At 53.9% G+C, this 27,916-nt stretch overlaps 2 protein-coding genes across 3 annotated transcripts; both read left to right on the top strand.

Moving 5' to 3' along the window:
- The first annotated feature begins 3,191 nt into the window (after positions 1-3,191).
- On the top strand, positions 3,192-9,275 carry SLC7A4 (solute carrier family 7 member 4). The gene is made up of 6 exons (XM_079322181.1): positions 3,192-3,258; positions 4,413-5,462; positions 5,579-6,255; positions 6,969-7,077; positions 7,575-8,455; positions 8,898-9,275. Exons 2-5 carry the CDS (start codon positions 4,481-4,483, stop codon positions 7,766-7,768), a joined length of 1,962 nt encoding a protein of 653 aa, XP_079178307.1. The 5' UTR covers positions 3,192-3,258; positions 4,413-4,480; the 3' UTR covers positions 7,769-8,455; positions 8,898-9,275.
- Positions 9,276-17,783: 8,508 nt separating this feature from the next.
- P2RX6 (purinergic receptor P2X 6) lies at positions 17,784-27,755 on the top strand. Of its 2 annotated transcripts, XM_079322746.1 has the most exons (12): positions 17,784-17,987; positions 18,176-18,320; positions 18,524-18,595; positions 20,612-20,687; positions 21,118-21,211; positions 21,497-21,577; positions 22,323-22,464; positions 22,636-22,745; positions 24,030-24,123; positions 25,750-25,815; positions 26,516-26,593; positions 27,324-27,755. In XM_079322746.1, the coding sequence occupies exons 1-12, from the start codon at positions 17,863-17,865 to the stop codon at positions 27,360-27,362; spliced, it is 1,122 nt and encodes a 373-aa protein (XP_079178872.1). In that variant the 5' UTR covers positions 17,784-17,862; the 3' UTR covers positions 27,363-27,755. The 2 variants fall into 2 exon arrangements, with proteins under 2 accessions (XP_079178872.1, XP_079178871.1); XM_079322745.1 differs by lacking the exon at positions 27,324-27,755 and having other exon boundaries at positions 17,850-17,987; positions 26,516-26,767.
- Positions 27,756-27,916: the final 161 nt, after the last annotated feature.

The following is a 27,916-nucleotide window of genomic DNA, read 5'->3' as shown; positions in this document are numbered from 1 at the left end:
GCTTTCTGAATGCCAGTGGTTGTGTTTGTCCTGTCCTCAGTTGATGAGTATGGGGCTTGTGGTACCTTAGATGGAATCTGGGGAAGAACCTGGAGTCTTCCTGAGATCTTTCAGGGTGTTGGAAGAACTCATGGGTGGCCTTATGGTGGGGAGAGCTAGTGCTAGAGGAGACAAACACAAGGTCAGAGCTACAAGGACCACGGAGGCTTCTGAAATTCAGGGCTGAAGCCCCCTCCCATTTCCATTGTGTGGGAGTTCCCTCCCCCTGGGGATGATGCTGCTGTGGTTCAGCAGCTGGAGACAAGACCTACTGCTTGTGTGACATCTTCACCTCCTGGCTGAAAGTCCCCATCTGGAAAGTAGGCTTGTATGGGGCCTGCACCACTGCAGGGTCCCCACAGAGCTCCTGGAACTGTGTTGCCACTGGACCCTCAGGTAAGAGCTGTGTGCTACCCTGCTGAGCAATAGTGAGGGGCAAGGTGGGCAGCATTCCCCTCTGGAGACACCATCCTCCTGAGAGGATGCAGGGTAGCCACTGGTGCAGATTGGGTGAAGTCAGCATCTGTGGTCAGGTTTGTGACCAGAGCTATTGGCAAGGGAATTGCTTCCTAAGGCAAGGATAGGGAAGGCAGGGGTGAACACTGGGTTCCATGGCAGGAAAGGATGCCCAAGTGCTGGAGGTCACACTGCTTCCCAGAAGCTTCCCTTTCCTCTTCACAAGCTCTCTGAAATGGCTGCAGCAGCAGCAGATGAGCGTGTGGCTGGAGGAGCTGGGATTGAGGTTACTGCCCTGTGGGGTGAGGAATGGAGTCCACCCTTGGTCCAGAGCCCCTGTGATCCAGGATTGCTGCTGTCTCTCCAGATCACAGAAGCTGTTCTGGCACTGCCATGACAACAGCAGCTCTCAGGCTTCCTGCTTCCCCTGTCTGTTTGCAGATGGCTCTGCCAGGCAGCTGATCAGATCCAAGCTATGCCTGTATTCAGGCATAATGCCAAGGTGGGGAGCTGCAGGGGGTTAGAGCTGCAGGGGATGAGATGTGGGTATCTGGTGGGCAAGGTTATCCTAAGGGAGCAAAGCCCCTGGGATGGTTTGTGATCGGATCAGCAGGATTTCGGCAGAGGAACACGCTCAGCCCCTGAAGCTGGTCCGTACAATGTGGAGGATACTGGTAATTTTCTAAGCAGGTGTCATTGTGTCACCAGAGGGTGACACCAACTCACAGCATTGCTGTCTGTGCCCCAACCACTGCAGCTGTGGTAGAGCTGGTACCACAGGGCAGACCTCTTGAAAGGGCAGTAAGGGGGCTGGAAGCTCTGCTGGGCTTTGGTCGTCTCAACTCCTTGGTTCAGTGACCTGTGCAGCTCCTGAACTCTCAAGCAGTGTCCCAGGAATATGTGTTTGGCTTCAGCCATCCACAGACTTGGACCAAAAGTGCCTGCCCAGAGCTCCACGTATGCAGAACTGACATGGAGAGGGGATACAACCCGAGGATCAAGTTCCCTGTTCAGGTGCAAGGTGACTAACGTGGCTCCATGCCAGTCCCATGTTCACCCGGGAGCTGGTGGAAGGTGAGTGATGGGTGGCAGGAAGGGACAAGTTCTGTTTATTCCTTCTTTTGCTATAGTTTGGGCTGTTGAGGAGAAGAGCAATGTCCCCTCCACATAAGGAGATTGGTCCAGTGTGGTTAAAGGTAAATGTGTTCAGGTGGGAGCACTCAAGTGTTGGCGTTGTGGGTGAAATGTGAGGGTGACAGTTGGGGTGATGACTGGTGAGACCATGAAAATGTCAGCTTAACTGCCCTGGAGCCATCAGAAAATTAGATGAGACATGAGAAGGGGATCGGAGAAGAAAATGAGAAACGTTGCTGCTGTGAACCACCTAAATGCAAATCTTTCACACTGACAAAAGCATGGTAGGGAAGGAACAAGCTGTCCAAAGGCCCTGGAGACACCAGGGATCTGGAACACCTTCCAGCTGAGCTGGAGTCCATCTTTGACAAAGGGCACAAGAGGACAGGGTGGAGATAAAACTGTGACTGACATGGTGAGGGACTTCACTCTAGAAATACAGGAGCAGCAACATTGCAGGTCACCTGTAACAGGCAAGTTTGGGTAGGATGGGTGACTACTTGGGAAACTCCTGCCCCAGGGGGCTGGAGAGGCAGAAGGCTTGTGGTGATTCAAGAGGAGGTGAAGCACTTGTGAAAAACAAACCTTTTGACTTAGAGATGGATAGAGGTGATTCCCCTTCACTGCCCTGCAGAGCTAGGTGGAAGTACCACAGGCTTTTGTTTAAGTTTTGTGCTCCTGGCCAGGCATAAGGACTGTGAGTTGTTCAGGAGCTCCGCCTCCCGCAGCTTTCCCCACACCTCAGTTTCTTCATGACAAACACTTGAGCACAGAGGATGTGCCTGCCCTTCAGGCAGCAGCTCTAGAACAAAGTGAGTAGAGACAGAAGAGCAGGGTCTCAGCCCTTTGCTCCATCCAGAACTGCATCCAGTGGATGGGATTTGGGATAATTGCTCCATCACATAATCACAGAGTAGTTTGGGTTAGGAGAGACCTTGTATTAGATCATGAGCCGGAACACTCATTCCAGGCTGTTCCAAGCCCTGTCCAATGTGCCCTTGGACATCTCCAGGGATCCAGAGGCAGCCACAGATTCTCTGGGCACCTGTGCCACGGCCTCACCACCCTGTAGCCAAGAATTCCTTCCCAATATCCCACTTAACCCTGCCCTATGTTAGTGGGAAGCCATTGTCCCTTGTCGCTCCAGGTCCTTGTCCCAAGTCCCTCTCCAGCTCTCTTGGAAACCCCTTTAGGCGTGGGAAGGGGCTCTGAAGTCTTCCTGGAGCCTTCTCTTCTCCAGGCTGGACACTCAGTTCTCCCAGCCTGTCTCCAGAGCAGCCCAGGGCTCCAGCCTTTAGAATATCTCCATGATCACCCTGTATCCCGTTTCCATGCGGCTCCAGCCGCCCGCCCGCCCGCCCGCTCCCGGGGGGATGCTCACCCTGGGGTCGTGGGGACCCCTCTGTGTCTGCCCCTCCCACAGGCTGGAGGTGCGACCCCGGTACCCCCCAACCTCTGCTCTCCCTCTCCGCTCTGGGGAGACACCCCTGGGGCTGGGGCCCGGGGGCTCGCCCACCCTCCGCCCGGCCCCCGCCCTTCCGCCGAGCCCGGGAGGCGGAGCCGGGCGGCGGCGGCGGCGCGGAGCAGGTGAGGCCGGGGCCGCTGCGGGGCCCCCGGCCACCTTCGCAGGTGAGCGACAACCCCTGCGACCGGGAGCCGGGCTGGGACCGGCACTGCTGGGAGCGTCCCGGGGAGCGCGGCGGGGGTGGGACTGGGGCCGGGGCTCGGCGACGCCCGGATCCGGCATCGTGGCGGAGCTGAGCAAGGGCGAAACTATCGCCTCTCCCCGCCCAGGATGAATCCGGAACCGCCCCCACACCCTCGGCGGTCCGGGGGTCTCCACCCTCGGCCACCGTCCGAAGTGGGGGAATGCTCCGTGTCCGGTGGGCGCTGAGCTCCGCATCCTCCCAGCTGCGCCTGTTGCGTTTGTTGGGATTGAGGACCCCGGTACTGCCAACGCCTCCAGTCGCGGGGACTTGGATGTGCAGGGATGGGAGTCTCAGCCGGCACGGATTGCACGTTGTCCTCATGGGCCATGATCGGCCCTGTCATTCCGCTCTCTCTCAGTGGGCTCTCCAGGACCTTTTGGCCTCTGCGAGGTGAACCCTGGAGCAGGGCTGCACCAGCCCTCCCAGCATGACATATTGTTCATGTCGGTGTGGGGCTTCTGGCTCAGGAAGGAGAGCATCTGGGAGGGGGCAGTGTCCCCAAAGTCATCAATCACCCCATGGAGCAGCTGGGAAGCAGCACCTGAAGGTCCCTAGAGCTGTGTCCTTCCAGTCGTAGTGGCAGCTGCTGTTTCATGGCGTGCTGACTGTTTCTTGATCTGGTTGGGGACTCCCATGGGAGCTGCTCTGGACTTCTGCAGTCTCTGCATCATGCCTGAGCTTTCCCAGGGGAAGCAGAAGGATCCTGGGAGCTGGGAGATACTGCATGCCCCTGTGGTGGGGTTCTGGCACAGCGGGGTGAAGTTCAGGTAGAGATGTTGGATAAGGTGGAGAGGAGGCAGCAAGGAAACCTTCATCAGGGCCAGAGCAGACTAGTTTGGGCTTTAACAGGGAGATGCTGCCCTGGGAGTGCTGTGGTTTGCCTGCCACCTGGCACACTGGCACATGTCCCTGTCCTGTGCCACTCCTGGAGGAGGACACACTCTGTGCTGACCTCTGTGTTGGCTGAGGAGCCAGGGACACCTGGAATGTGCCCTGGTGTTATTTCCACCCTGTCCCCAGCACCTGATACCTCACTGCCAAGGGAATATTCACCCCTTCCTGCCCCTCTACCAGGTCTCCAGGCAGGATCTCGCTGCTGAGGACCCGTCACTCTGCCGAGGGCAGGGCCCACTGTCTCCGGGATGGCAAGATGGCTGCCCCGCTCCACCGACCTGACCCGCTTCTGCCAGAAGCTCAACCGGGTGAAAACTCTGGAGGATGACATGATGGAGACATCCTTTAACAGATGCCTTTCCACCATCGATTTGACACTACTAGGCATCGGGGGCATGGTGGGCTCCGGGCTGTACGTCCTCACAGGCACCGTGGCCAAGGAGATCGCTGGCCCCGCTGTCATCGTCTCCTTCATCATCGCTGGCTTTGCCTCACTCCTGGCTGCTCTCTGCTATGCTGAGTTTGGAGCCCGCGTGCCCAAGACAGGCTCTGCCTACATGTTCACCTATGTGTCCGTGGGTGAAATCTGGGCTTTCCTCATTGGCTGGAATGTGCTGCTGGAGTACATGATCGGGGGCGCCGCGGTGGCCAGGGCCTGGAGTGGCTATCTGGACTCCATCTTTAACCACAAGATCAAGAACTTCACCGAGACCCATGTGGGTACCTGGCAGGTGCCGTTCCTGGCCCACTATCCAGACTTCCTGGCAGCTGCCATCCTGCTGGTAGCCACCGCCTTCATCTCCTTTGGAGCCAGAGTGTCCTCCTGGCTCAACCACATCTTCTCAGCCATCAGCATGGGCGTCATCCTCTTCATCCTCATTATGGGCTTTGTCCTCGCACAGCCCAAGAACTGGAGCACCCAGGAGGGTGGCTTTGCCCCATATGGGCTGTCAGGCATCATGGCTGGCACAGCTACCTGCTTCTACGCCTTCGTGGGCTTTGACGTCATCGCAGCCTCCAGTGAAGAGGCCAGGAACCCGCAGAGGGCTGTCCCCAGGGCCATCGCTTTCTCCCTGGGGCTGGCCACCGGCGCCTACATCCTGGTGTCAGTTGTGCTGACGCTGATGGTGCCCTGGCACACGCTGGACCCTGACTCTGCCCTGGCTGATGCGTTCTACAGGAGGGGCTACGCCTGGGCAGGGTTTCTGGTGGCTGCTGGTTCCATCTGTGGTGAGTACAGGCAGCGGCGGGAGGGAGCTGCCCACACCCCCTGCCTTCGGGGCTGGGAACAATCCCAATTTGGGTTTGGGTCTGATAGAGTCTTCCTTCTTCTACCTGTCCCTCAGCAATGAACACAGTTCTGTTGAGCAATCTCTTCTCTCTGCCACGCATCGTCTATGCCATGGCCGAGGATGGGCTCTTCTTTCAGGTCTTCTCCAGAGTCCACCCCCGCACACAGGTGCCCGTCGTCGGCATCGTGGTCTTCGGGCTGCTGATGGCACTGCTGGCCCTCGTCTTTGACCTAGAGGCGCTGGTGCAGTTCCTGTCCATCGGCACGCTGCTGGCCTACACCTTCGTGGCTGCTAGCATCATTGTCCTGCGCTTCCAGCAGCAGAAGGGAGATGTCCCCGCAGCAGCGGCCAGCAGCCGGCCCAACCCAGAGCCCCAGGAGGGCCCGTCAGCGGGGGAGCTGAAGGAGTACGAGTCCTTCTCCGACAAGCTGCAGCTGGTGGACAGGGACAAGAGCAAAGAGCAGCGGGAGCCAGGGCAGCTGAAGGCAGCATTTGAGCCCTACCTGGAGTTCCTCAGCGACTTCTACCCAGGTGAGGTGGTCACGGTGGCCGTGGTGACCCTGATGGTGTCTGCCATCTGCCTCTGCTCCATCTTAGTGTTTGGCAACACCCACCTCCACCTGCCCACCTGGAGCTACTCCCTGCTGCTGGTCCTCTTCAGTTTGGGCTTCCTGCTCAGCCTCCTCCTCATCTGGGCACACGAGCAGCAGCACAACACCCAGACCTTCCAGGTATGCTCAGGGCCCAGGTAGGGAATCCCTCTGCAGGGGTGAGGGGAGGTGTGAGCAGCTCTACTGGACCAGCAGTCCATGACTGCTGAAGGAGGAAGAAGGAAGGGAGGAGGAAGAGGGTGTTTGTGGACACTGGGTGTGGGGAGTGTTGGTGCCTCTGCTGTTACTCTGCGTGGCTACCCCTCCCCTAGGAAGGGACATCCCCAGCAGTTCTGTATCCATCCTGTGGGATGTTTCCCCATCCCATGGGACCCAGGGATTGCTTATGTCCACCTTGGGCTCCCTTCTCTGCATCCCCACCATTCCTCTGCTCCTCTCCTGCTCCTTACTAATTTTCAGCCTCCAAACCACATCTATGCCTCTTGTGCTCCTCCTCTCCTATTTTCAGTCCACCTGAGTACTAATGTAGTCAGTGCAGCTTCCTAACACCAGTGGTGATACCACTTCCCTGCCATGCCCCTTCCCTGGCTCCTCCAGCAAGGACCACATTGGCTCAAGATCATGCCAGAAGCTTGTTTGGTCCTCATGATTATGCCTGATTCCCAGCTCCTGGCTCCATTATTCCTTTTTCTTAAAAAAAAGTTCTAGAAATCCTAAGGCGACAGTCCCTTTGTCCCACACATTTGCCATTGCTGTATTTTGTCTCTATGATTTTAAAGATGAAGATTATGGTCCTGCAGGTCTCACCCCCGCCAGCTCCTTTTCTCCTGCAGATCCCCCTGGTACCCCTATCCCCTGCACTGAGCATCATCCTCAACATCTACCTGATGCTGAAGCTCAGTTACATGACGTGGCTCCGCTTCGCCATCTGGCTCCTCTTAGGTGAGTGCTCCCACGGCTGCTCCGGGAAGGGGGAACAGAGTTTGTCTTGGCACTCTCTGGCTGCCTCTCCCCCTCTTATGGGTCTGTAAAGCATATCATGTCCCTTTCTGCCTCTAGTTCCCCTTTGGAGACACAAGCTGAGGTCTCCCAGCATCTCTTGAGCCTCTCTGTTCCCCAGAGTGTTACAGCTTGTTCCTGTTAAAGTTCAGATCCTCCTTAAAGCCCTGGGCCAGAACCACCTCTTGTTCCTGAGGCAACTCCCTGGGGCTCAGGAAGTCCTTCCCTTTCCCAGGGACTGAAGGTGCTCCCCTTGCTCTTAACATGCTGCAGGACCCTCTTCCTCTTGCAAGCAGCTCAGTTAAGTCCCCATGGTGCTTTAGTTTTTTTCTCCACTGGGTTGCTGGCCACATCCATGCCACGTTCCGCTGTGATGCCAGCCATGATGGTGCCAGCAGCCGGCTGTGCTGGAGCCCCTGCTGTCCCTGTCCCCCCTGCAGGCCTGCTCGTCTACTTTGGCTATGGCATTTGGCACAGCAAGGAGAACCTACGGGAGCCACGCCCCCAGCGAGTCAGCGCCCGCTACGTGGTGTTTCCAGGTGGGAGCCTGGAGGAGACGGTGCAGGCAGTACAGCCCAGCTCCCAGCCTGCCACCGGGCTGCCAGACGGCGGCACCGACCTCTGCAAAAGATGACACGTCTGGCAGCGGGGGCACCTGGAGATGGGAGTGCCGGAATCTCCTCCCACGTGGGGCCAGAGACCCACCCCCTCCTCCTGGTCCCTCTGACAGCAGAGCCACTGGGGCTGCTCTGGGTGTGGGGCTCCACCCAGAGAGGATGAGGATGCTCCCCCTTCCCCGCATGCTTCTGACAGTCTGTGGAGGGGCCTGCTGCCTCCCTCCCCATCCCCTGCACTCAAGAGCTGGGTCTCAGCCCAGTGCTTGCCCTGCTTACGAGGAGCCCTGTCCTTGTCACCTCTCCCTGAGCACACCCTGGCACTGTGCAGCACATCTCCTGGCTGCCAGCACATCTGTGCAGCTGGGAATGCAGAGGCTCCCCAGGGACCAGGTCAGGCAGCCCAGTCCTGCCCATCCTGACTCTCATCTTGAGTGTAGCCCCCCTGCCTCCTGCAGAGTCCCCTTTGGAAGGAGGCAGGGGCCAGTCATGCATCCCCACAGGCACCCCTGCCATCCCTATCCCCGGGGCTGCTCTCCTCAAAGGCTGGCGCTGAGGGGTAGCTGGAGACATGACATGGAGAAGGGATATGGCCAGAGTGGGTGGCTGGGCAGGCACCCCAAGAAAGCCAGTGGAGGCTGGCACAGCAAAAGCCCAGCTGCATCTTCCCAGCTGCTGGAATTGGCTGTCTGAGGGGTGGTCTGGGGGCCATGCCTGCTAGAAGATAATGCCATGGCCAGCTCCTGCCCCAGTCCTGAGCAGGGTAGGGGTGCTCAAGGACCCCAGGTACATTGCCTTGTCCCTGTAGGTCCCCAGCAGCATCCCTGGGCTGATCTGCCTGGAGCTGGTTCCCCACTACTCCTGCACCCCAGCAGCACCACCTGCCCCACCATGGGGACTTAGGCCCCCATGATGCCTCTTACAGGCTCTTTGGTAAAGGCTCAGCAGGTGCTTTTTAGTATTGCTTCCTCCCAGTCATCCCAGTCATGCTCTGGGTTCACCCTCTCCAGCTCACATCTCATGACACAAGGGTATCATGAGGGGGTCCCTAGCAGCATTGCTGCTGCCACCCCAGCTGTTTTGCCCATGGGCAGCCTAAAGTGGAAGAGAAGAGAGTTTCAGCATGTTTTGGAATCAGTCAAGCATGAGGTTGCCAACTTGGCAGGCCTTGCAGCATAGACACCCTGTTCCATCTTCATTCTCCGCATGCTGCGAGGAGCTGGGAACTGTGGGCAAGCTGTTCCATTACTTGTTGCTGGCTGGTCCCTGGGGGCCCTAGAGGGCTGTGAGAACCCTCAGTAGGATGGGCTGGCTCTGGTGAGTCCCTCTGTCTGCCAGCACCGCTCCGTGTCCCACCTCGTCCCTGCGCTGCCGCCACCGCAGCTGTGGCCCTGCTTGGCACCTCTGTGTCGTGGCTTGTGAGCAATGGGCTGGTTTGGTCACCCTCATAAACGCTCTTTCTGCGATGGCTCTGGCTGGTTATGATTTCTGTGTCCCCAAGACTCAAGGTGGGAAGCTGCTCCCCAGTCAATGCCCAGGAAAGCACTCCCAGAAAGTGGGGAAAGGGAGGGTCGTGCTACCCACTGCCACCGGGCTGCAACTGGGGTTCCTGTCATGGGGACAAGCTCCAGCCAGACCCACAGAAACCAGGACCCCACAGTGCTGGGGTAGGCTGGATTTGAGCCTTACAGTACACAAATACCCTGATACTGACCCAGACAGGACTGAACCCCCGTGAGCAGCAGGGACAGTGCTGAGCCAGCACCAGGGCAGGGTCTAAAACTGCCCAAGGTTATGAGCCAAATCATGTGAGAACTTGTGCAATTAATGGCACTTTAATTACAACCCACAGTTATCCCCATCCCCACATTGCTGTTCTCTAGGGAAATGTCCTTCCTGAGATGAGTCCTTCATTAAAAAGCAAGTGTTCCACAGGCACCCAAGGAAGCACAGGCTGAACCCTCCTTAGTTACTCAGCTTTAATCTCAGTAATAAATCCATTGTCAGCAAGACAAAGGTGAGTAAAAAGATCCACAGGGATACAGGAGGAGAAGGGAGCTCAACACAGGGCTGGGGAAGGACAGGAAAGTCCTCACAGAGTGATGAGCTGCGGGTGACTTTTATGTTCCCCTGTAGAGGAAAGTCAATGGCAGTCACATCTCTCAGCTCTCCTAGCAGGGATTTCATCAGCCTTTTAAGCTGCAAAAGACCAAAGAGTTATTGAATGAGCCTTGTAACCATTGATATTTACTCTATTTAAAAACATAAATTTCTAAAAATTCACAGAAATCCCTGTTAGGCTGTGGCACACAAAGCACAGGGTCCTCCCCAGCAGAGCAGGGGATGCAGCCAGCAAGGTATTAAAGGATTGGAGTGTAATTCTCTGACATCTAGGAGGCCACTGGGACCTCTCAAGCACATTTGTGGGGTATTTTTTTTAAACAGGATTACAAAACTGGTCAGTTCATGTGTCATACACTATCCTACAGTGGTAACACGCTCTGTACAGAACATGTATTAATTGATTTTTAATTGACTACTCATTAATGCACACAGAAAAAAAAGAGGATGGCAGCAGCCACTGGCACCAAGACCACCCTTCTACAGGAATTTGTTCCTGAAAATTGTAATAGCAGAGAAAAAAGAATTCCAAACTAAGCAGCATCAGCACAGTTTTAAGATGGCAGATGTTAGAGAAAACATGGCTGCCCCATCCATACCCTTGATTCCAAACAGATGAAATGTAAAATGAAACCATTCCCATGTGCAGCTCCCAGAACCCTGTTTCATGGCTGCTTGCTGCTTCCCTGTGGATGACCATACACCTGTTTTCCAGAGCAGTATCCTTCTCCAAATTAGCTTAAAAATATAAAAAAGTCCCCTCTTTTCTGGGGGCCGTGGAATTGGTGTAATCAGGTTGCAGGAAATCAATTCCAGAGCTGCAGGGAGGTAAGTGGGTCAGTGCTGGAGTGGCCAGTGCTGGGGCTTTGGGAACTGAAGGGCTTTATTAGCCATGGGGCAGGAGCAGCTCTGGCACACGTGCTCCAGGCTGGGCTAAGAGGGTTAATGTGAATCCTGGATGATAATCCCCAGACAGCATGGGAGTGGACAGGCAGCAGCCAGGGCTGGCTGAGCCTCTCCAGTGATGCTGCCAGACTGGGAGGATAGCTGTCAGGGCAGTGCTGGTTTGTAGTGCTCTGGGAGGACAGTTCTCATAAGGCAGGTGCAGCAGGACAAAGACAAATGCAGATCCAGAAGGGAACAACATGGGATTTGTGCTAGAGAGAATCAGTGTTGGGGCTGCCACCTGCCCCCTTTAAATAGCAGTGAGTTACTGGGCCTGTGGCCCTTAGCCCCACGTGCAGCTCAGGAATGCTCCAGGGACACAAGGACTGAGCTAGAGATTATTTTGGAGGCTTCAGGGCACAGGATCGCTGCTGCAGCCCGTGCAGCCCCAGGGATGGGAGCAGTGGGAGCTGCAGAGATCTCTGGGCTGCAGGAGCTCTTAGTGAGATCCCTGGGCTGTGGAACCCACAGGGATTGCTGGGCTCTTGCTTGGGAAAGCACAGGGGAGCAGGAGGGCATAGTTTAATAACTGGAATAAGCAGTGCTTGCATAGCTGAGTTCTGTCCATGCTGGAGGGAGGAAAAGAGGAGCCCCAAGCACTGGAAGGAGTTGGTGGGTTGCACCCAGGACAGAGCAGCTCCATGTCCTAGTTAAATCAGTTCCCAGCCCCATGTTCCTAAATTATCCCTCCCCAGTCCCCCTGCCACGGCTCTGAAAGCAGCATAAATGAACTGCAGGGCTTGGGGAGGCTGGCTGTAAGTAATCCTCTCATTATCCTGCCCTGCACCCCTCCTCCTCCTGCAGACAGCCTGAGGATGAGGTAAGCATCATGCAGCATTCCAGGATGCCAGTAGTCCTGTATCTGCTCCTACCACCAGCTGGGGAATGGCAGGGCATTAAAAGATGGCACAAAGCAAGGTGGTCTTGTTGTCCCCTCATCCCTGCATGAGGTGCTGGTGGTCAGGCAGACAGGTCCCCAGGTCATTCCAGGAGTGTTTGGACTGTGTCTTAGCAGTCTCTGCAGCCACAGCTTTTCCCCGTCTCAGCACTTTCCAAGGAGCTGTGTAAGTGAGGGCACTAACAGCAGGGCCCCATCCCTGTGGCAGAGATTCCATTCCAACACCAGATGCATCTGCTGCATCTACTTTGGGTGCAAGGGAGGAAATAGCCATTTCCCCCCATCTAACACACCACACAGACACAAAACTGCAGCTACTGGCCTCCATGATCTGTTTTTTTCCAGTCTTGCAGATTCTATAAAAGGAGAATAAATCTTCCCCACATGCACAGGAAACATGCAATGAACCAGTGGACTAAGACTGCCATGAGGGAGATTTAGGCAGGAGACCCCAAATGCTTCCTGAGGCAATGACAGCTTGGCCTGAGGTTGTGAAACATCTGTCAGATGCTGGAAGAAGGAGCTGCAGCAAGTGGCTCCTCTGGAGCCAGGATGGCAAATTTCTCATTATCTCTTGCTAGGCTGGAAGCATTCTAGGGCAGCACTAGGGGCTCCAGTCCTTGCTGGGTTAAGAGCCAATGCACCTCTGGGCATGGCAGCACACTTGATACCCTGAAGGAGATGAAAGTGCTCAAGAAAAATACCTGGAAAACATAAAATCCCTTTCCGTTGGGGGGGGGGGGGGGGGAGGAGAGCAGCTGGAGCCACACTGGAGGCCCCACTGCCCAGCCCTGCCTCCAAAGTTAATAGCTGCTACAGCTAGAACTTTGGGGTCACCAGTGCAACTTACACCAGAGAAATTCCATATGGAATCAGGCAGTGAGCTTCTGTGGAGTAGTAATGCTCATTTTCCAGAAAAAGGCAGCTGGAACAGTCCCAGAGTATTGCAGCAAAACAAGCTGGCAGATCCTTCCAAAAGGTGACAGGGACAAGGACAGTCAAGGCTTCAAAAGGCCACTGAGCAAACTGAGAGCTACTGAGGAATTCTGGAGAAATACCATTAGTGGTAATCAATATGGATTTGTGTAACCTCTGTGCTCTGACTGGGACAGGACCTGAAAAGAGGCAGCAGTGCTGGTGTGTGGTAACACCTTCATGAGGTATCCAACTGCTATCTGGCACTTTTGCAAAGGAACAATATGGAATTGGCACTTGGACACACACAAAAAAGGCTCAGTGCTAGAACCACTGAATCCCTTGTGAACAGGAATTCGGCAAGTCTGGTGAGTTATTCCAAGATTGGTTTCCAACATAGAGAGAGCACAACTGAGTTTGAGGAAAGAGGAACAGTGATTCCAGCTGGGGAGATGAGCAGATAAATCAAGAATAACTGGTATTTTAGTATAACAGAACTACAATTCTCAGAGTAACTCCTTACATGTTAGTTCCTCACAATCTTTGGCAGCAGCTGCAAAAGCACAGTTCCCACACAAGTTCCACACAAAGTTCCCACACAAAGCTTCAGGCCAGCTCTAGCTGCCTGGTCCCTCTTCTCCCAACAGCCCTCCAGGAAGGCAAATCCCACCTGGCACAGGGCAGGCTTGTGCTCCGTGTCCCTCAGCACCTCATCAAACCCACAAACAAGGGGATGCTCAAGGTCCCTATCCCACTTGCCCAGCATAACACTGCTAGCTCACCTGCTGTGTTTAGCTTCCCAAATGGTGTGTTAATAGGTTTATTGAGCCTAAAACCACACAGCTCTGACTCCAGTGACAAACAAATCCATGTGTTTCAAAACATGGGCAAGTGGATCTTTTCCAGCTAGTGAATAGGGACAGGCTTGGAGTGTATTGTTTTATAAGATTGTAGTTTGCATCTCTTCTTTGGAGAATACAGGAAGGGCTAGGGGCAAAGGACATAACAGAGGCAACAGATGGATAAAAAAAAAAAATCTATTTTAAAATAGAAGTACTTACACTTATTTAAACCGAGCCACCTAAAGCTTCTGTGTTGAATACACAAAGTTTTCATCTGGAGACTGAGCGGGTATCAGCATGGTTCTGATGTTTTTAGAGACAGCCTACATTTAAAGACTGCAGCCCATATTTCCAACATACAGATGGTTTGGACAGACAGTCCTAAGACCAAAACACAGGCTTGATTTATTAGACACATAACTATAAAATGATTTGCACATTTATAGGACAGACCCCACTAGGTAAATCATAGAATTGTTTTCAAATAAAGAAGATAAACTTCATAGAATCACAGTATAATTTAGGTTGGAAAAAATCTCTAAGACCATTAACCCAGCACTGCCAACTCCCCACTAACCATCACCACGTGGCCCCTTTCAGCCTCAGAGGCTGGAAGAACTGTGTTTTTTTATTTTGGTGAGTAAAATTTTTGTAGAATAAAAACAATATATAGACTAGAAAAAATATCTGTATTGATTTATCAATCAGAAATTAAATTAAATAATTCAAAATATTCGTTAGAGTAATTTTGACTCTAAAAAGGGGGAAATTAGAAACAGAGAAATGAAAACCTCTGTGATACGTCCATAGATAGTGGATTATTTTTCTCTCTTAATTCCAAGGTCTGTGTGATCCCACGTGATAGATGATTCTTGGACAGGCACAGGCACAAGGCCAACAGCACATCAGCTTTATGTGAGCTCTCACAGTTTAAGAACAGGAGTGAAAACAATTCCCTGCTCGAAGCCTTTGGCCGAAGCAGCTGCCCTTGGCTATGGAAATGGTTCCAGCTAATTCCAAGTTTAATCCAATGTTTACTGCTATAGCCATTCCAAAAATCTCCAATAAGAAAAAAATATGTGAAACCAAACAGTTTAAGAGTTGAAAGGAATCTTGGCTTAGTTCATGTACTTCTCTGCAACTGTCTATATTACCTCTAGATGATTAAAACTACATCTTTTACTACCTCATTTACCACAAGCCCAAAGGAGAAGCTGCCAGACAGTGAAGCATCGATGTTCTTTGACCTCAGGTTGCCAAGACAGCAAAGAGGGACTGAAAATCCAATCATCATGACAAAGCCAGGGGCTGGTGCTCACAGTGCACCTGTGACTGCCTGCTCCTCCCGCTGGTGGAGCCTGAAAGCTGAAACCAGGGAGCTCCCACAGCCTCCGATCCTGGAACCCCTCCCACGGCCACTGGAAATCAGAATAGGCTTGCTCATCAGGTGTTCTTTGAGTTTCTTATGGGGCAGGAAAAAAATGAGGGTGTCAACCACGACAAACGAAAAGGAAACCATGTCCATACCTGAAGATAAGACAGCGGGGACAACTGTTGACTGTAAAAGGAACAGGAGGTGAGGAAGACAGGGGTGGTGACAAGCAGCCACTGCAGCCTTCAAAGGTAAGCACAAGGAAAAAAAGCAGCAGGGAACTTGGAGCAAATGAGGTGGATGGCTGTGCTGTTCCTGGTGGCCAGAAGTGGTGACAATTAAGGTTGTGTTCTCTCCTGTGAGCCAAAGAAGGCCACTGAAGACATGAAGGATGTTCAGGGAGGAGGCTATAGCAGGTGAGATGTGTGAGGACTGAGGATTGTAAAGCAGTGGATGTTGAATTTTGCATGAGTACACGGATCTGTCACACAGATGTGGCATGACTGAGAAAAAAAAAAAATCACACTCCTTTCTGAGTATGTACCCATCAAAGCAGTGCTGGAAGCAGAGGGATTTGGAGCACAGCTGCAGGGGGAGACCAGGAGTACGGAGATTTGTGAATCGTCATCCTGGAGACATGCATGGCTAGGGATGCCCAAGGACAGCTGTAGTGAGAGAAGATAAAGCCTGTGCCAGGAAGGTGCAAAAAGGAACATAAAGGTTGGAAGGTTAGGGATGAGTGATGATGTCACAAGAGAGAGCCAAGGACAGGGGATTGAGCCCAGCACAAGTGAGCCTGGTGACACCAGTGCAGGCCCCGGGAGCAGTAACTGGGTGGCATCACAGAAGTGCTGTGAACGCAGGGATGTGCAATTAAATATAAATAACAGCTGCTTAAAGTCAGGAACCAAATGAAAAGAGCAGTAAGAAGGCTGAGACCAATAAGAAAAGAAATATCCAGAGTTACCAGCCTGGTCTGCAGCTGCGCAGGCTATTTGGCCGAACAGACACTGAGCGGCCCAGCCTCGCTCATTCGAGAACAGGAGTGAACGAGTCCCAGGTACGAAAGTGATTGGCTGAATCCCAGCTCGAACAAGGGGAGCTCAGCCAATCCCTTTGAGCCACGGGTCATGGAGCCATGTCATTGGTCAGTGAGCTGGGCGGGGCTAAGGCCCTTAACCAATCAGGTTGTACAGGAAGCTCGCAGCCCCTCTACAGGGGCGCGCACCGTTAACCTCAGCTGCTGCAGGGTTTCGGTTCGTGCTCTTGCCGCTGCCCTGGCCCCAACCAGCAAAGGGACTCCCCAGACACAGGCTGACACTGGTGTACTTAGGTATGACATTCCCCTTCAAAAAGAATTTCAAGCTTTGCCAAGAAAGCAAACATTGGATACAGCTGAAGATATTTCATTATGTTTTTAAAGGATTAATTTATCTTTCCATTAAAATGATTAAAAATACTACTGCTATCACTGTTCACAATGCAGAGCAAAAGGTTGTGGCCTTTTTAATGTACCTCCCTGGGCCTCACTTCTGCCTGTAGCTTGTGACTGCACCTGGTGGGGTGCCCCTTTAATTTACTCACAGGTGCTCTGAATTATGAATTCAACATTTAAACCTGTATTGCCCCAAGTATCCTCCTCTCTGTCAGTGGCATTTCTAATTTCAAAAATATTTACAGTTAAAACAGATGCATGGCAATGACCTTGTGATTATACAAAAGATGCTACAAAATAAAATTATTTTTTCCATCCACAGATATCAGAAATAGGAAAATTAACTGGAAGGGACCTCAGAGAACTATTCCAGATAAAATAAGCTTAATAAAAAGGTTTATCACCTAAAATGAGTAGGAAAGACTGTACTCTTTTATAGTTGAAACTGCACATTTCTAAGATGCTGTGCCTGCTGAAAGCAGCTTCAGGTGGGACTACCTGACATGAACGTACAGAAGCTTTATAATTTCTTCCTAGAAATATTGACTTAAAAATGTGGAGTACTCCAGGGGAGATGACACAAAGGAAAACTTGTCAGCCCAGGAGGTAAGAGGTGTATCGACCCATTTACACATCTTCCCACCCGCATCCAAGGAAGGAGATGATTCCAGTTCCTGGGCACTTCAAAGCAGTCTGCTGGCAAATCCCCTCAGCTGGCCAATATCACATCTCACATGGTGAACCCTGGGCTCTGGTAGGTCCCCGAATTTCCAGCAGGGCAGGCTAGGAAGGGCCCTTGTCATATCCTTGATGTGAAACTTGGGTTGCTCCAACATCCAGAGGAATTACATAATTTTAATTAGTGGTAAAGACAAACTGCACATCCCTTGGTCGGCGGGGTGGGCAGTGGGTCTGTGCTAGTTTAGCACAGGCTGAGAATGTTCACCTGGAGAGGAGAAGGATCCAGGGGTAGCTCAGAGCCCCTGCCAGGGCCTAAAGGGGCTCCAGGAGAGCTGGAGAGGGACTGGGGACAAGGGATGGAGGGACAGGACACAGGGAATGGCTCCCACTGCCAGAGGGCAGGGCTGGATGGGATATTGGGAAGGAATTGTTCCCTGGGAGGGTGGGCAGGGCTGGCACAGGCCCAAGGCCAGGTTGGACACTGGGCTGGGAGCAGCCTGGGACAGTGGAAGGTGTCCCTGCCATGGCAGGGGTGGAGCAGGATGAGCTTTAACGTCTCCTCCAACCCAGCCCATTCTGCGATTCTCACTGTGGGGAGGGCCTGCGGCCGGGAGCGGCAGAGGCTCACCCAGCTGTGTGGCAGCCCCGCAGCCGCTGTGCCCCTCACCCGCTATGGCCCGGCCTGAGGTTCCCCCGCCCCGAGGATCCCCTGCCCGGGGCCGCCGCCGCCACGGCAGCGGGAGGGCGGGGCTGGGGCGGGGCTAGGGGCGGGGCCGGGCTAGCGGCGGGGAGCGCGGGCAGTGCCCGGGGTTGCCGTCCGCACCGTGCCCGCCTTTGCATCCTGTTGTCGCTATTCTCACCTGACCCCCTTTGCCCTCAGTGCCGCTTTCTCCCCCGGTGCTGCCATGCCGGGCTCACCCTGCGGGTCCCTGCTCGACTACAAGACTGCCAAGTTCTCGGTGACGCGGAACCGGCGGGTGGGGCTGCTGCACCGCCTGCTGCAGCTGAGCGCGCTCGGCTACCTGCTGGGGTAGGGACCCCGCCGCAGCCCTCGGGGTGCCCGGTCCCTGCTGGGGTGGGGACCCCGCCGCAGCCCTCGGGGTGCCCGGTCCCTGCTGGGGTGGGGACCCCGCCGCAGCCCTCGGGGTGCCCGGTCCCTGCTGGGGTGGGGACCCCGCCGCAGCCCTCGGGCCCTCAGAGCCCCCCGCCCCTCCGCAGGTGGGTGCTGCTGCTGCGGAAGGGGTACCAGGAGCGCGACGCGGCCCCGCGTGTCGCCGTGGTCACCAAGGTGAAGGGGGCGGCGGCCACCGAGGCCGCGGGCCGGCGGCTCTGGGACGCTGCGGATCTCACCTGGCCCCCGCAGGTAAGGGCCGGGCCCCGGGCGGGGACATGGAGGTCACACAGACGGTCAGTCACCTTGGCAAGGGGATGCCGCGGGTACCGCCGGCCTCCCAAAGCCCTGGCAAAGCCGGTAGTGTCTGTTCCACCTCTGGTATCATAGGGCGTCCCCTGGATCCACCCTGGTTCAGTCAGCCCTTGGCTGAAGGCGCCTTCTTTGCTTCCCAGGGAGAAAATGTGGTTTTCCTGGTGACCCATTTCACTGCCACAATCCAGCAAGCCCAAGGCACCTGCCCTGAGGTGAGTGAATGCACCTGCCCCAACTCGGCCTCACAGGATTGGGATGGACCCACTGGTTCTGCTGCTCTGTGTAATCAGTGAAAGACCAGAAGGAAAATGGATTTATATTCCCACAAAACCTGATTCCCTTCATTCTCACTACTTCATAGTGCTCCCTAGCATATCTGCACTTGTTCTGTCAATACCTTCATAAGCCAAGATGTATATCTACATGCTCTACCAGATCTTGTTTGTGGTGGACAGGACAGGGGACATGGGGCCTGTCTAGCTCTGACCTCTTTGTGTGGTGGCACTGTATGACCATTCCAGGTTTTCTGCTGCCCTTGAACAAGGGGATGCCTTGACACATGGACATTTGTGTCATGTTTCCTTGCAGCAGGACTAATGTCTATCTTAGTGTCCTAGTTTTAGGAGGAATGGAGCACAAGGTCTAGATGGTTTTCCAGCCAGCCAACACTTAATGGTATATTTTTTCTTGGTATATGTTCCCTTTAAGGCTGAAGTCAGGCCAGCTGCTCTGCTGCACTCTCCCATGCTGACCCCTGCTCAGCAGATGGGAGCAAATGTCCTTTATGCTGAACCACTGCTGGCACTTGTACCTAAGCCTAGCACCAATTGTCCTAATGGTCCCTTCAGCTCCTGCTGTGGCCAAATGCTGCAGGGGAGGAGAAATGCTGTGTTTGGGTCAGGGAAAATGGCACCAATGATCCATCTTTAAAATGCTGAGAACTTCTGAAGTCCCGACGGGGGAAGACAAGTGCTGTGGGGCATTTTGGGGTTCTCACAGGCAGCCACAGGCACCTCTAGATGCTAGGTTTGCAGTATACAAGCCAAGGACACACAGAACTGAGGATTTTGTTCTGTTCCAGGGCTGTGGTGTGTGTGGGTGCCTGTCCCAGCCTACACCCTGTGCTGGTCTCCAAGAGTTCCTCAGTTCTTGGCATTGGGGCTGTAGATAACATTCATATTTGGAAAGCTTTGAATATTTAGCAGTGGTAGCTTTTGGCTTTGCAGGGAGTTTGAGCTGTCTTAATGTTCCTGATGACGAGAGTATTTGGTACTGGCAGATGAGTGTATCTGTGGCCAGAGGCAGCACTGAATTCGAGCCAAGCTGTTTCAGCAGCTGTACTTGCACTTAAAGTCTTTGCATCATTTTATCCCTTTATGTTCCAGTGTTTATGTTCCTTTTTAGACTACCAAGTTCCCTCCTTCCCATGCATTCTCTTCCTCCCCTAAATAATCAATTCCCTAAACACCTTGTGCAATCCCCAGATGTTCTGCTGCATCCCATAATGACTCCAGACCCCTAGGCAGACCCCACCTAGCCCAAAGATGCTGCTCCTCAGATCGTGTTGGTTGGTTTTACACCTGAATGAGAGGCTGAGGCTGTCCTGGGGCAGCCCAGGGAAGGCCTGAACAGACCCTTGCTTCTGACTCCCCTACTGCATTTGGGCCTCTATGCCTCCCAGAGCTTGGGGAGCTGAGCTTCTGATGAGCTGAGCTGGTGACTCCTGTCATGGCCTGGAGTAGCTGAGGGAGGTGTTAGTGGTGTTTCCCCAGCTACCATCATCTCTCTGTGTTTGAATAAGAGGTTTTTACTGCTCCTGACAATCAGGTAGGTCCAGAGTAAGAGTGAAGAAGAGGATCTCTTGTAAAACTTGTGTTATTCTGGATTTAGGATCTACTAAGCTCTCCCCCAGAGAATTCATTAAGGTACAAGGTGCTTAATGGACTCAGTCATTAGGGCCCTCCTGAATCCCTCTGTGCTGGTTGCCAGTTCCATTTGAAAGATCTGAGGTAGCTCCTGAGCCTTCCTCTGCCACTGAGCAGCAGGACACAAGTGCTCTGGAGAGGAAGGATTGCCCCTTGGACATGCCTCTCTTCTGACTGGCTAGAGGCTGGTGAATGTTCACCTCTAACTGTTTGGGAAGCACTTGGAGAAGCAGTGCAGCAGTGGGGGGGAGTGACAGCATGGCCTCAGGAAGCAGTGACAGCATTTCTCTCTGTCCCTCCCAGAGCCCCTCTGTCCTCGACGGGATGTGCACAGAAGATGCAGATTGTCCCATGGGAAACCCTGTGGTTCATGGCAACGGTACTGGGTGTTCTGCTAAAGAAACAAAATTCTAGAATGGTTTGGGTTAAAAAGGAACTTAAAGCTCATCCTGTTCCACCCCCTGCCATGGGCAGGGACATCTTCACTATCCCAGATTGCTCTGAGTCTTGTCCAGCCTGGCCTTGGACACTTCCAGGGATCCAGGGGCAGCCACAGCTTCTCTGGGCACCCTGTGCCAGCGCCTGCCCACTCTGATAGCCAAGAACACCTTCCCAATATCCCACCTAAATCTGCCTCTGGCAGTGGGAAGCCATACCCCCTTGTCCTATCCCTCCAGGCCCCTGTCCCAAGTCCTTCTCCAGCTCTCTTGGAGCCCCTTTAGGCACTGGAAGGGACTCTAAGGTCCTCCAAAGTCTTCTCCAGGTGAACAACACTAACTGTCTCAGCCTGACTTATATCTTGTTTCTAGGGATAAAAACTGGGAAATGTTTGATGGTCAATGCCACCCATTCCACCTGTGAAATCTATGGCTGGTGCCCCGTGGAGAATGACACCCTGCCCAGGTAATCACACATGAGGAGACAGCAGATATTGGGACCTTTGTATCCTGCCCTCTGTGTTACCAGAAGTCTGACCACACTCGCCCAAGGGGCAGCTGGGCTCAGGGAGACCCCTGACATTGACCTTCTGGTTAGTTAAACTCAGAGGACTTCACCCAAGAGCATTTCTTGCACCTGTCCATTGTAGCCAAAGTGCTGGGGTTACAGGAGAGACTGCAGAGCTTGGGAGAAGGGGCCTTGGCCACTGTGCAGGACTTGACTTTGTTGGTGGTTGTTTTTGTTTTTTAGGAAACCTCTTTTGGCTGAGGCAGAGAACTTCACTATTTTTATTAAAAATACTGTCCACTTCACCAAATTTAACTTCTCCAAGTAAGTACAGTACTTCCCAGCTGGGCTGAGCATGCAGCCTGGTCCAGCCTTGGCACTGAGCCTGTCATAGGGCTGAGGAGCTGAAGCACTCATGGAGGCAGTGACACCAAGGGCTGGTGGTGCTGGGGCAGTTAGGGCAGGACAGATGTTGAGGTGAATACAGGTCACTTCAGCTGTGCTGGATGTGCAGCTCTAAGAGCAGTGGGATGGGGACACCTCGGAGAGAGGGACTGGAGTCCATCTGCCCATGTAGAGCACTGCAGAGAGCTGGACAAGGCCAGCCATTCCCAAGCTCTCATTAGTGTTACTCGTTAGTGAAACTAACATTTTTGTCTTGTAGGCCTTGCAAAGTGGTGTCACAGAAGGCAAGTAAAGAGCTGCACTGGCCTCACAGCTCAAGGCACACTGACTGTGCTGCCTTACCATGGCAGGAGACGTGGCTTGACCTGTCCCTGCTTTTACCCCTAGCAGTGATTAGAGCTGGGTGCTGGGAAGAAACCAAGGAGCACAAAGAGGCAGAAGGGACGACCATGGCACATGCTGTAGAGGATAACTCCATGTGAGATTCCTCTGGGATAATTTTTCTCCACCCTCTCTCCATCTGAGGCTTTAGGCGAGGCATTGACTGTCCCCCCAGCAATGCAGGAGCACTTTGGGCCCAATCCAATGAGAGGGTCCCTTTTGTAGTCCCACAGCTGGGCTCCATGACTTCCCACACTCTTACCCCTGCTCTTTCCTGTCTCAGGTGCAACATTTTACAAACCACTGACCCCAGCTATTTCAAGAGCTGCACATATGATCCAGTCTTCAACCCCTCCTGCCCTGTGTTCCGTGTCCGTGACATGGTGGAGGCAGCTGGAAAGAACTTTGGAGACCTTGCACTCCTGGTACTTGTTTTTTATATAACTATGGAACGTGTCTCAAAATTCCCCAAGGATATGAGCAAAAAGCAGTGGACTGATCTGAAATGCTAAGGGTATATGTGATCTGGGAATGTCTGAACAGAACTCAGCCAATCTGAGTCCCATGCTTCTCCTGGAATAAAATGTGTTTTGCAGGGGGGAAGCATCAGAGTTCTTATCGAGTGGAACTGCGACCTGGACCATCCTGCTACCCAGTGCCAGCCACAGTATTCCTTCAGGCTGCAGGACACAATGTACAATTTCAGGTGAAGGTGCTGGGACAGTGGCCACACAGGCCTGTGGGATCAGCACATGGCAGTTGTTTGAGATTTCAGTTCTGATGGATGCTCTGAAAGGAGCAGCAGGGACAAGAAGTTTGTCTCAGTCACTTCACAGATGACACTGAACTGGGTGGGTGTGTGGATCAGCTGGAGGGCAGGAAGCCCTGCAGAAGGATCTGGCTGGATACATGGGCCAAGGCCAGTGGTGTGAGGTTCAACAGGGTCAAGTGTCAGGCCCTGGTTTGGGGTCAGAACAATGCCATGGAATGCTTAGGCTGGGGGCTGAGAGTCTGGAAAGTTGCAGGCAGAAAAGGACCTGAAGGTGAACATGAACCCAGGTGTGCCCAGGTGAGCAAGAAGCCAAGGGCATCTGATCGGTGCCAGCCCTGGTGAGGCAGCACAGGGGACAGTGCCTGTTCCCTGTGTGCAAGCACTGCTGGGGCACCTCCAGTCCTGGCAGATCTGGGCCCCTCATGATAAGAGAGACCTGGAGGGGCTGGAGCATGTCCAGGGAAGGGACAGAGCTGGGGAAGAGGCTGCAGCCCCAGGAGAGGCTGAGGGAGCTGGAAAGGGGCTCAAGGGGTCCCTTGTGGCTCTGCATGACTCCCTGCCAGGAGGGGACAGCTGGAGGGGTCGGGCTCTGCTCCCAGGCAGCAGGGAGCCTTATTGGAGGGAACAGGTTGAAGTTGCACTAAGGCAGTGTTTAGAATGGATGTTAGAAAAAAGCTTTTCACTGAAAGGTTTGTCCAGCCCTGGTAAAGCTGCCCAGGGCATTGATGGACCCCCCCATCCCTTCAGGGATTTAAAAGCTGTGTAGATGTGGCACCTGGGGACATGGATTAGTGCTGGGTCAATTGACTGGACATAATGATCTTAGCAGCCTTTTCCAGTGATTCAGTGATTCCAAGGCAAGGGGGAATGGTAATTCAGGGCAAGGCCTGTCAGTACTGGGATGCTGTGGCAGTTCCCACATTTCATAGTTCAGTTGTGTTTGGAGCTGAGCAAGGCCATTGCCTGCCTGAGGGCGAGGAGGAGCTGTGACTGTCCCACCTGACCTGGGCACACTGAGAGCTGCTGCTCCCGGAGGCGCAGCCTGGGTGCTGAGGGGACGCTGATGCCCCACTGTGGTTGCCAGTGAGTCATCGCTGCATGTGTATGCCCAGTTCTCAGCCAGGAGAACACCGAGGAACCCACACGCCCAGCAATCCTTTGGCCTTGGAATGCCCTTCCCTCGCTGCCTTTCTGAGCCGCGCCCAATGTCTCCCGCAGAACTGCCTCCTACTACTGGGGCTCGCAGCGGCAGCTGCTCCGCAGCCTGCTGAAGCTCTATGGGATCCGCGTCGAGCTCTCCGTGCACGGCCAGGTACCGGCAGCTCAGCCCCAGGCTCGCTCCCCGCACCGCCGCTCCCGCCCTGCCCCCTGCTTTCTGCTACCATTGCTTCCCCCACCCGGCTGAGCTCTTCACCTCTTGCCAGAGTTTTCTAAGCAGAGCAGGAGAAAACAGTCTCCCATTTGAAGAAAAACCTTTTGGTAATGGCCTGACGAGGAAGATTTCCCTCTCTGAAGGCTGGGGCTGTGAACTGTTCAGTAAGCAAGGTGAGCTGATCTGGGCTTGTGGGTGACTCTCTCTGAGAGCCTTAATGGTGGGACCACCCTGACAAAGATCAGTCTCAACTCTACTGACCCTGGACAATTAATCCTTTCTTGCTTAAAAGTACCCTCGGGGGAAAAGGTGCGGCATGATCAAGGCTGAACATGCCCCAGCCATGCGCATTGAGAGCCCAGAACCCCCCCCATCTCCTGGCCTCATTCCCAGCAGTGTGGGCAGGAGGTTAAGGGAGATTCTGCTTCTCTGCCCTGCTCAGGTGCAGTGCTGCCTTCAGCTCTGGTGTCCCAAATACCAGAAGGATTAGAAGATGCTAGAGTGAGCCCAGAGGAGGCCACAGAGATGCTCCAAGGGCTGGAGCCCCTCTGCTCTGGAGCCAGGCTGGGAGAGCTGGGGGTGCTCACCTGGAGAGGAGAAGGATCCAGGGAGAGCTCAGAGCCCCTGCCAGGGCCTAAAGGGGCTCCAGGAGAGCTGGAGAGGGACTGGGGACAAGGGATGGAGGGACAGGACACAGGGAATGGCTCCCATTGCCAGAGGGCAGGGCTAGATGGGATATTGGGAAGAAATCCTTCCCTGTGAAGGTGGGGAGGCCCTGATACAGGTTGCCCAGAGAAGCTGTTGCTGCCCCTGGATCCTTGGAAGTGTCCAAGGCCAGGTAGGACAGGGCTTGGAGCAGCCTGGGACAGTGGAAGGTGTCCCTGCCCATGGCAGAGGGTGGGATGAGATGACTTTAAGGTCTCTTCCAACCCAAACTATTCTATGTTTGCGTGATTGTTGATGCTGCTCTGTGCAGCATTACTCACAAACTAAGTGCTTAGCTTTCCAAAGTGGGAGCCTGTGCTGAGAGCTCTTCCCAGACAGAGACGTCCACAGCTGGTCTCTGATGCTCAGCAGTGCCCTTTGTACCTGAAGAAGGTGCAGCACACAGTGCAGGACAGGGTGTACCACTTCTAGACTGAGAGAGCTGGTCTAGAAGCTGTGGAGTAAGAGAGAGCAGCCAGAAGAGAAACCACCAGACTCAGTTTGTGAAGGGAGGGACACATCACATCAGGGTTGTGTTTGCTGGGATGTGGTTCCATAGGTGGCAGCTACAGCAAGAGGGTGGTTCCTGCTAGTGCCTGCAGGTGCTTACAGGAGTAGGTGGGTCACAGATACCTCTGCTGCTTCCAGGTCATCAGGCACCTCAGTCCCTTCTTTGACAGCCAAAGAGGGTTGGAGTCAGCATAACAGCAGTTCCTACAAATGGGCATGGGAAAGTATCCCTGGATCCTTCCAGCACCTCCTGACTTTGAGCATGCTGCCCTACAAAGCTCAGCCCACAACCTTCTCCCCCTTCTGACCACTCTCCACCCTCTCTCTTACCCCTCCTCTGTTTTTCATCAGGCTGGGAAGTTCAGCATTGTTCCTACTGCCGTGAGCTTCGGCACCAGCCTCGCCTTCTTTGGTGCTGTGAGTACACCAGATACATTCTTTTCCTTTGATCCATGGCTTGGGCTGTGCCACTTCTCAGCTGTTCCCTGCCTGCCTGGGCACAAGGCTTCCTTAGTGCCAGCCTGCACAGAGGGGAGATGGTCTGTCCAGGTGTTAGCTCAGGTCTCCCTGTGCCCATTAGTAATGACACCACTGGATTGGGATCCTGAGTGCTGTCAGGGTCACGTCTCATGGAGGTCACGTTTTTGTGTGGATCCTGGGACAGAGCATCACTGAGATACTGCTGGCAGGAGAGACCAGCTCCTCTCTGCTTCTCCTCTGACTCTGGAGGGACCCAGTGTCCTGTCACTTTGGGGGGGCAGTCCCTTTAGAGCCTTTTTGTGGCTCTTCCCTTCCAGCAGAGTAACAGGGAGGTCTCACACCTGCCCCCCTTTCCTCCCTGACATACTCATCCCCATCCATATGTGACTGTGAGGGTGCTGGAACAGCCCTCCATGTCCATCCCCTGCAGTCTGGGGATATTGTCTGACCTCCTGTGCAGCTCCTGGGACTGGGTTGGGTCAGAGAGGAGCCAGTGGAGCTGGCTGGAGGCAGGGCTGGCTCACTGCCTCAGCAAATGCCCACAGCTGGCTGCAGGGCTCAGTGCGGGGGGAACCAGGATGGAAGGCCAGGCATTCCTGTGGGAAGTTTCCTATCTTCACTGTTTGTCTGTCTCCAGGCTACAATGGTCTGTGACCTGATTCTGCTCTACCTGGATGCAAAGGCTGACCTTTATTGGAAAGCAAAGTTTGAGGAGGTAAGAATAGGGTCACATGGGAGAGAGAAGGTTTTGAAGTGAATCATTCTGGATTTAATGATTTTGTGCCCTTTGCTTAAAACTCAGTTCCCAAGATCAGGAAAAAACCTGGTGGTACAGCTCTTAGTCTCTAACTTTTGGGCTTGGTTGCCAGTCTGAACTGGGACAGGGATCCAGCAGGGAAAGTTGCACCATGACCTCAGCTGGATGTCAAAACATCCATCAGTGGGTCGCTGTGGGGATCGTACCTGGAAAACTGACACAGCTCTATGCTTTTTCACCCTCTTCCAAATGGAATCTATTGGGACTCAATGGAGATGGAGGCCAGCTCTTCAGCACACATCCTGTTCTCTGGTACATTGACAGATTTATGAACCAAGCATGATTCTGTTGTGGGAATTCACTGCCCTGATGAATCAGGGAGTCACAGGGAGGCCCCTACAGACCAGGAGAGCTGGCAGCCCTGCCTCAGGTCATCTCCAGCTTTGTCTGACCAAGTGTTTGGAGTCTCTGAGGACTGAGCTCCCCCATCTCCTGTTGAACTGTCCCAAAGCTGCACCATACTATGGGGAAGGAGGTGGGGGGTGAGGAAACGTCCCTAATGCCTGATCTGGAATCCAGAGTGGAGTGGGGGTCCTGGACAGTGAATCTGGTTGCATGGAACCAAGCCAAGGGCCACCTGTGCTGCCTACATGCCTGTTGTATACTGATGTCCCTGTTCATTTTGCAGGCAATACCCCCTAAAGGTAAGCCTAAGGCCACAGCTTAGGGACATCAGGAATGCTCTACCACAAACACCCTTCCCTCCAGAGCCACCTCCAGGTGGATATGATGGGGACATGGCTGCAGCCCCGGTGGAGGTGGGCCAGTTCTGGGACAGATGGGCACTGCTGGAGTTAGGATCTGCCTTTCCTGGAGAGGACTGGCAGCAGTTCTTGGCTCCTGGAGCACAAAGCCATACCAGGGGCAGCTCACTGACAGCTGATGCCGGAGCAGAGTTTCCTGCAGAGCTGCCCAGAACCAGAGTGTTCTGGGGATCAGCTGGCCCTGCTTGGCACAAGAGGCTTAAAACATTTTGCATTTCTCCATGTTCAAATGGTCATGGGTCTTGATTTCCCTTGAAAAACAGGGATGCAATGGAATAAAGCTGTTCTGGAAGTGGGAGGAGGCTCTGCTCAGTCTCTAGCCCTGGAGGGACTGTAAGGTTGTGGAGTGTTGCTCTTGTACCTTGTGGCACCCTGCCTGCTTCCAGAAGGGATGGCTTCATGTGAGCCACCTGGATTCTCAGAAGCTCCGTGAGAGGCTCAGGAAGGGTTTAGGAGC

The sequence above is a fragment of the Erithacus rubecula genome (genome assembly GCF_903797595.1).
Source record: "Erithacus rubecula genome assembly, chromosome: 19".
NCBI lineage: Eukaryota > Metazoa > Chordata > Aves > Passeriformes > Muscicapidae > Erithacus > Erithacus rubecula.
This window is presented reverse-complemented; position numbering and strand designations above follow the sequence as displayed.

Excerpts from the sequence above, each read along its gene's own strand:
- SLC7A4 (XM_079322181.1), top strand. The coding sequence starts at position 4,481 with ATGGCAAGATGGCTGCCCCGCTCCACCGACCTGACCCGCTTCTGCCAG. Across the intron at positions 6,256-6,968 it reads ACAACACCCAGACCTTCCAG|ATCCCCCTGGTACCCCTATC; the intron begins GTATGCTCAGGG and ends TTTCTCCTGCAG. Across the intron at positions 7,078-7,574 it reads CGCCATCTGGCTCCTCTTAG|GCCTGCTCGTCTACTTTGGC; the intron begins GTGAGTGCTCCC and ends TCCCCCCTGCAG.
- P2RX6 (XM_079322745.1), top strand. The coding sequence starts at position 17,863 with ATGCCGGGCTCACCCTGCGGGTCCCTGCTCGACTACAAGACTGCCAAG. Across the intron at positions 17,988-18,175 it reads GCGCTCGGCTACCTGCTGGG|GTGGGTGCTGCTGCTGCGGA; the intron begins GTAGGGACCCCG and ends GCCCCTCCGCAG. Across the intron at positions 25,816-26,515 it reads GCCTCGCCTTCTTTGGTGCT|GCTACAATGGTCTGTGACCT; the intron begins GTGAGTACACCA and ends GTCTGTCTCCAG.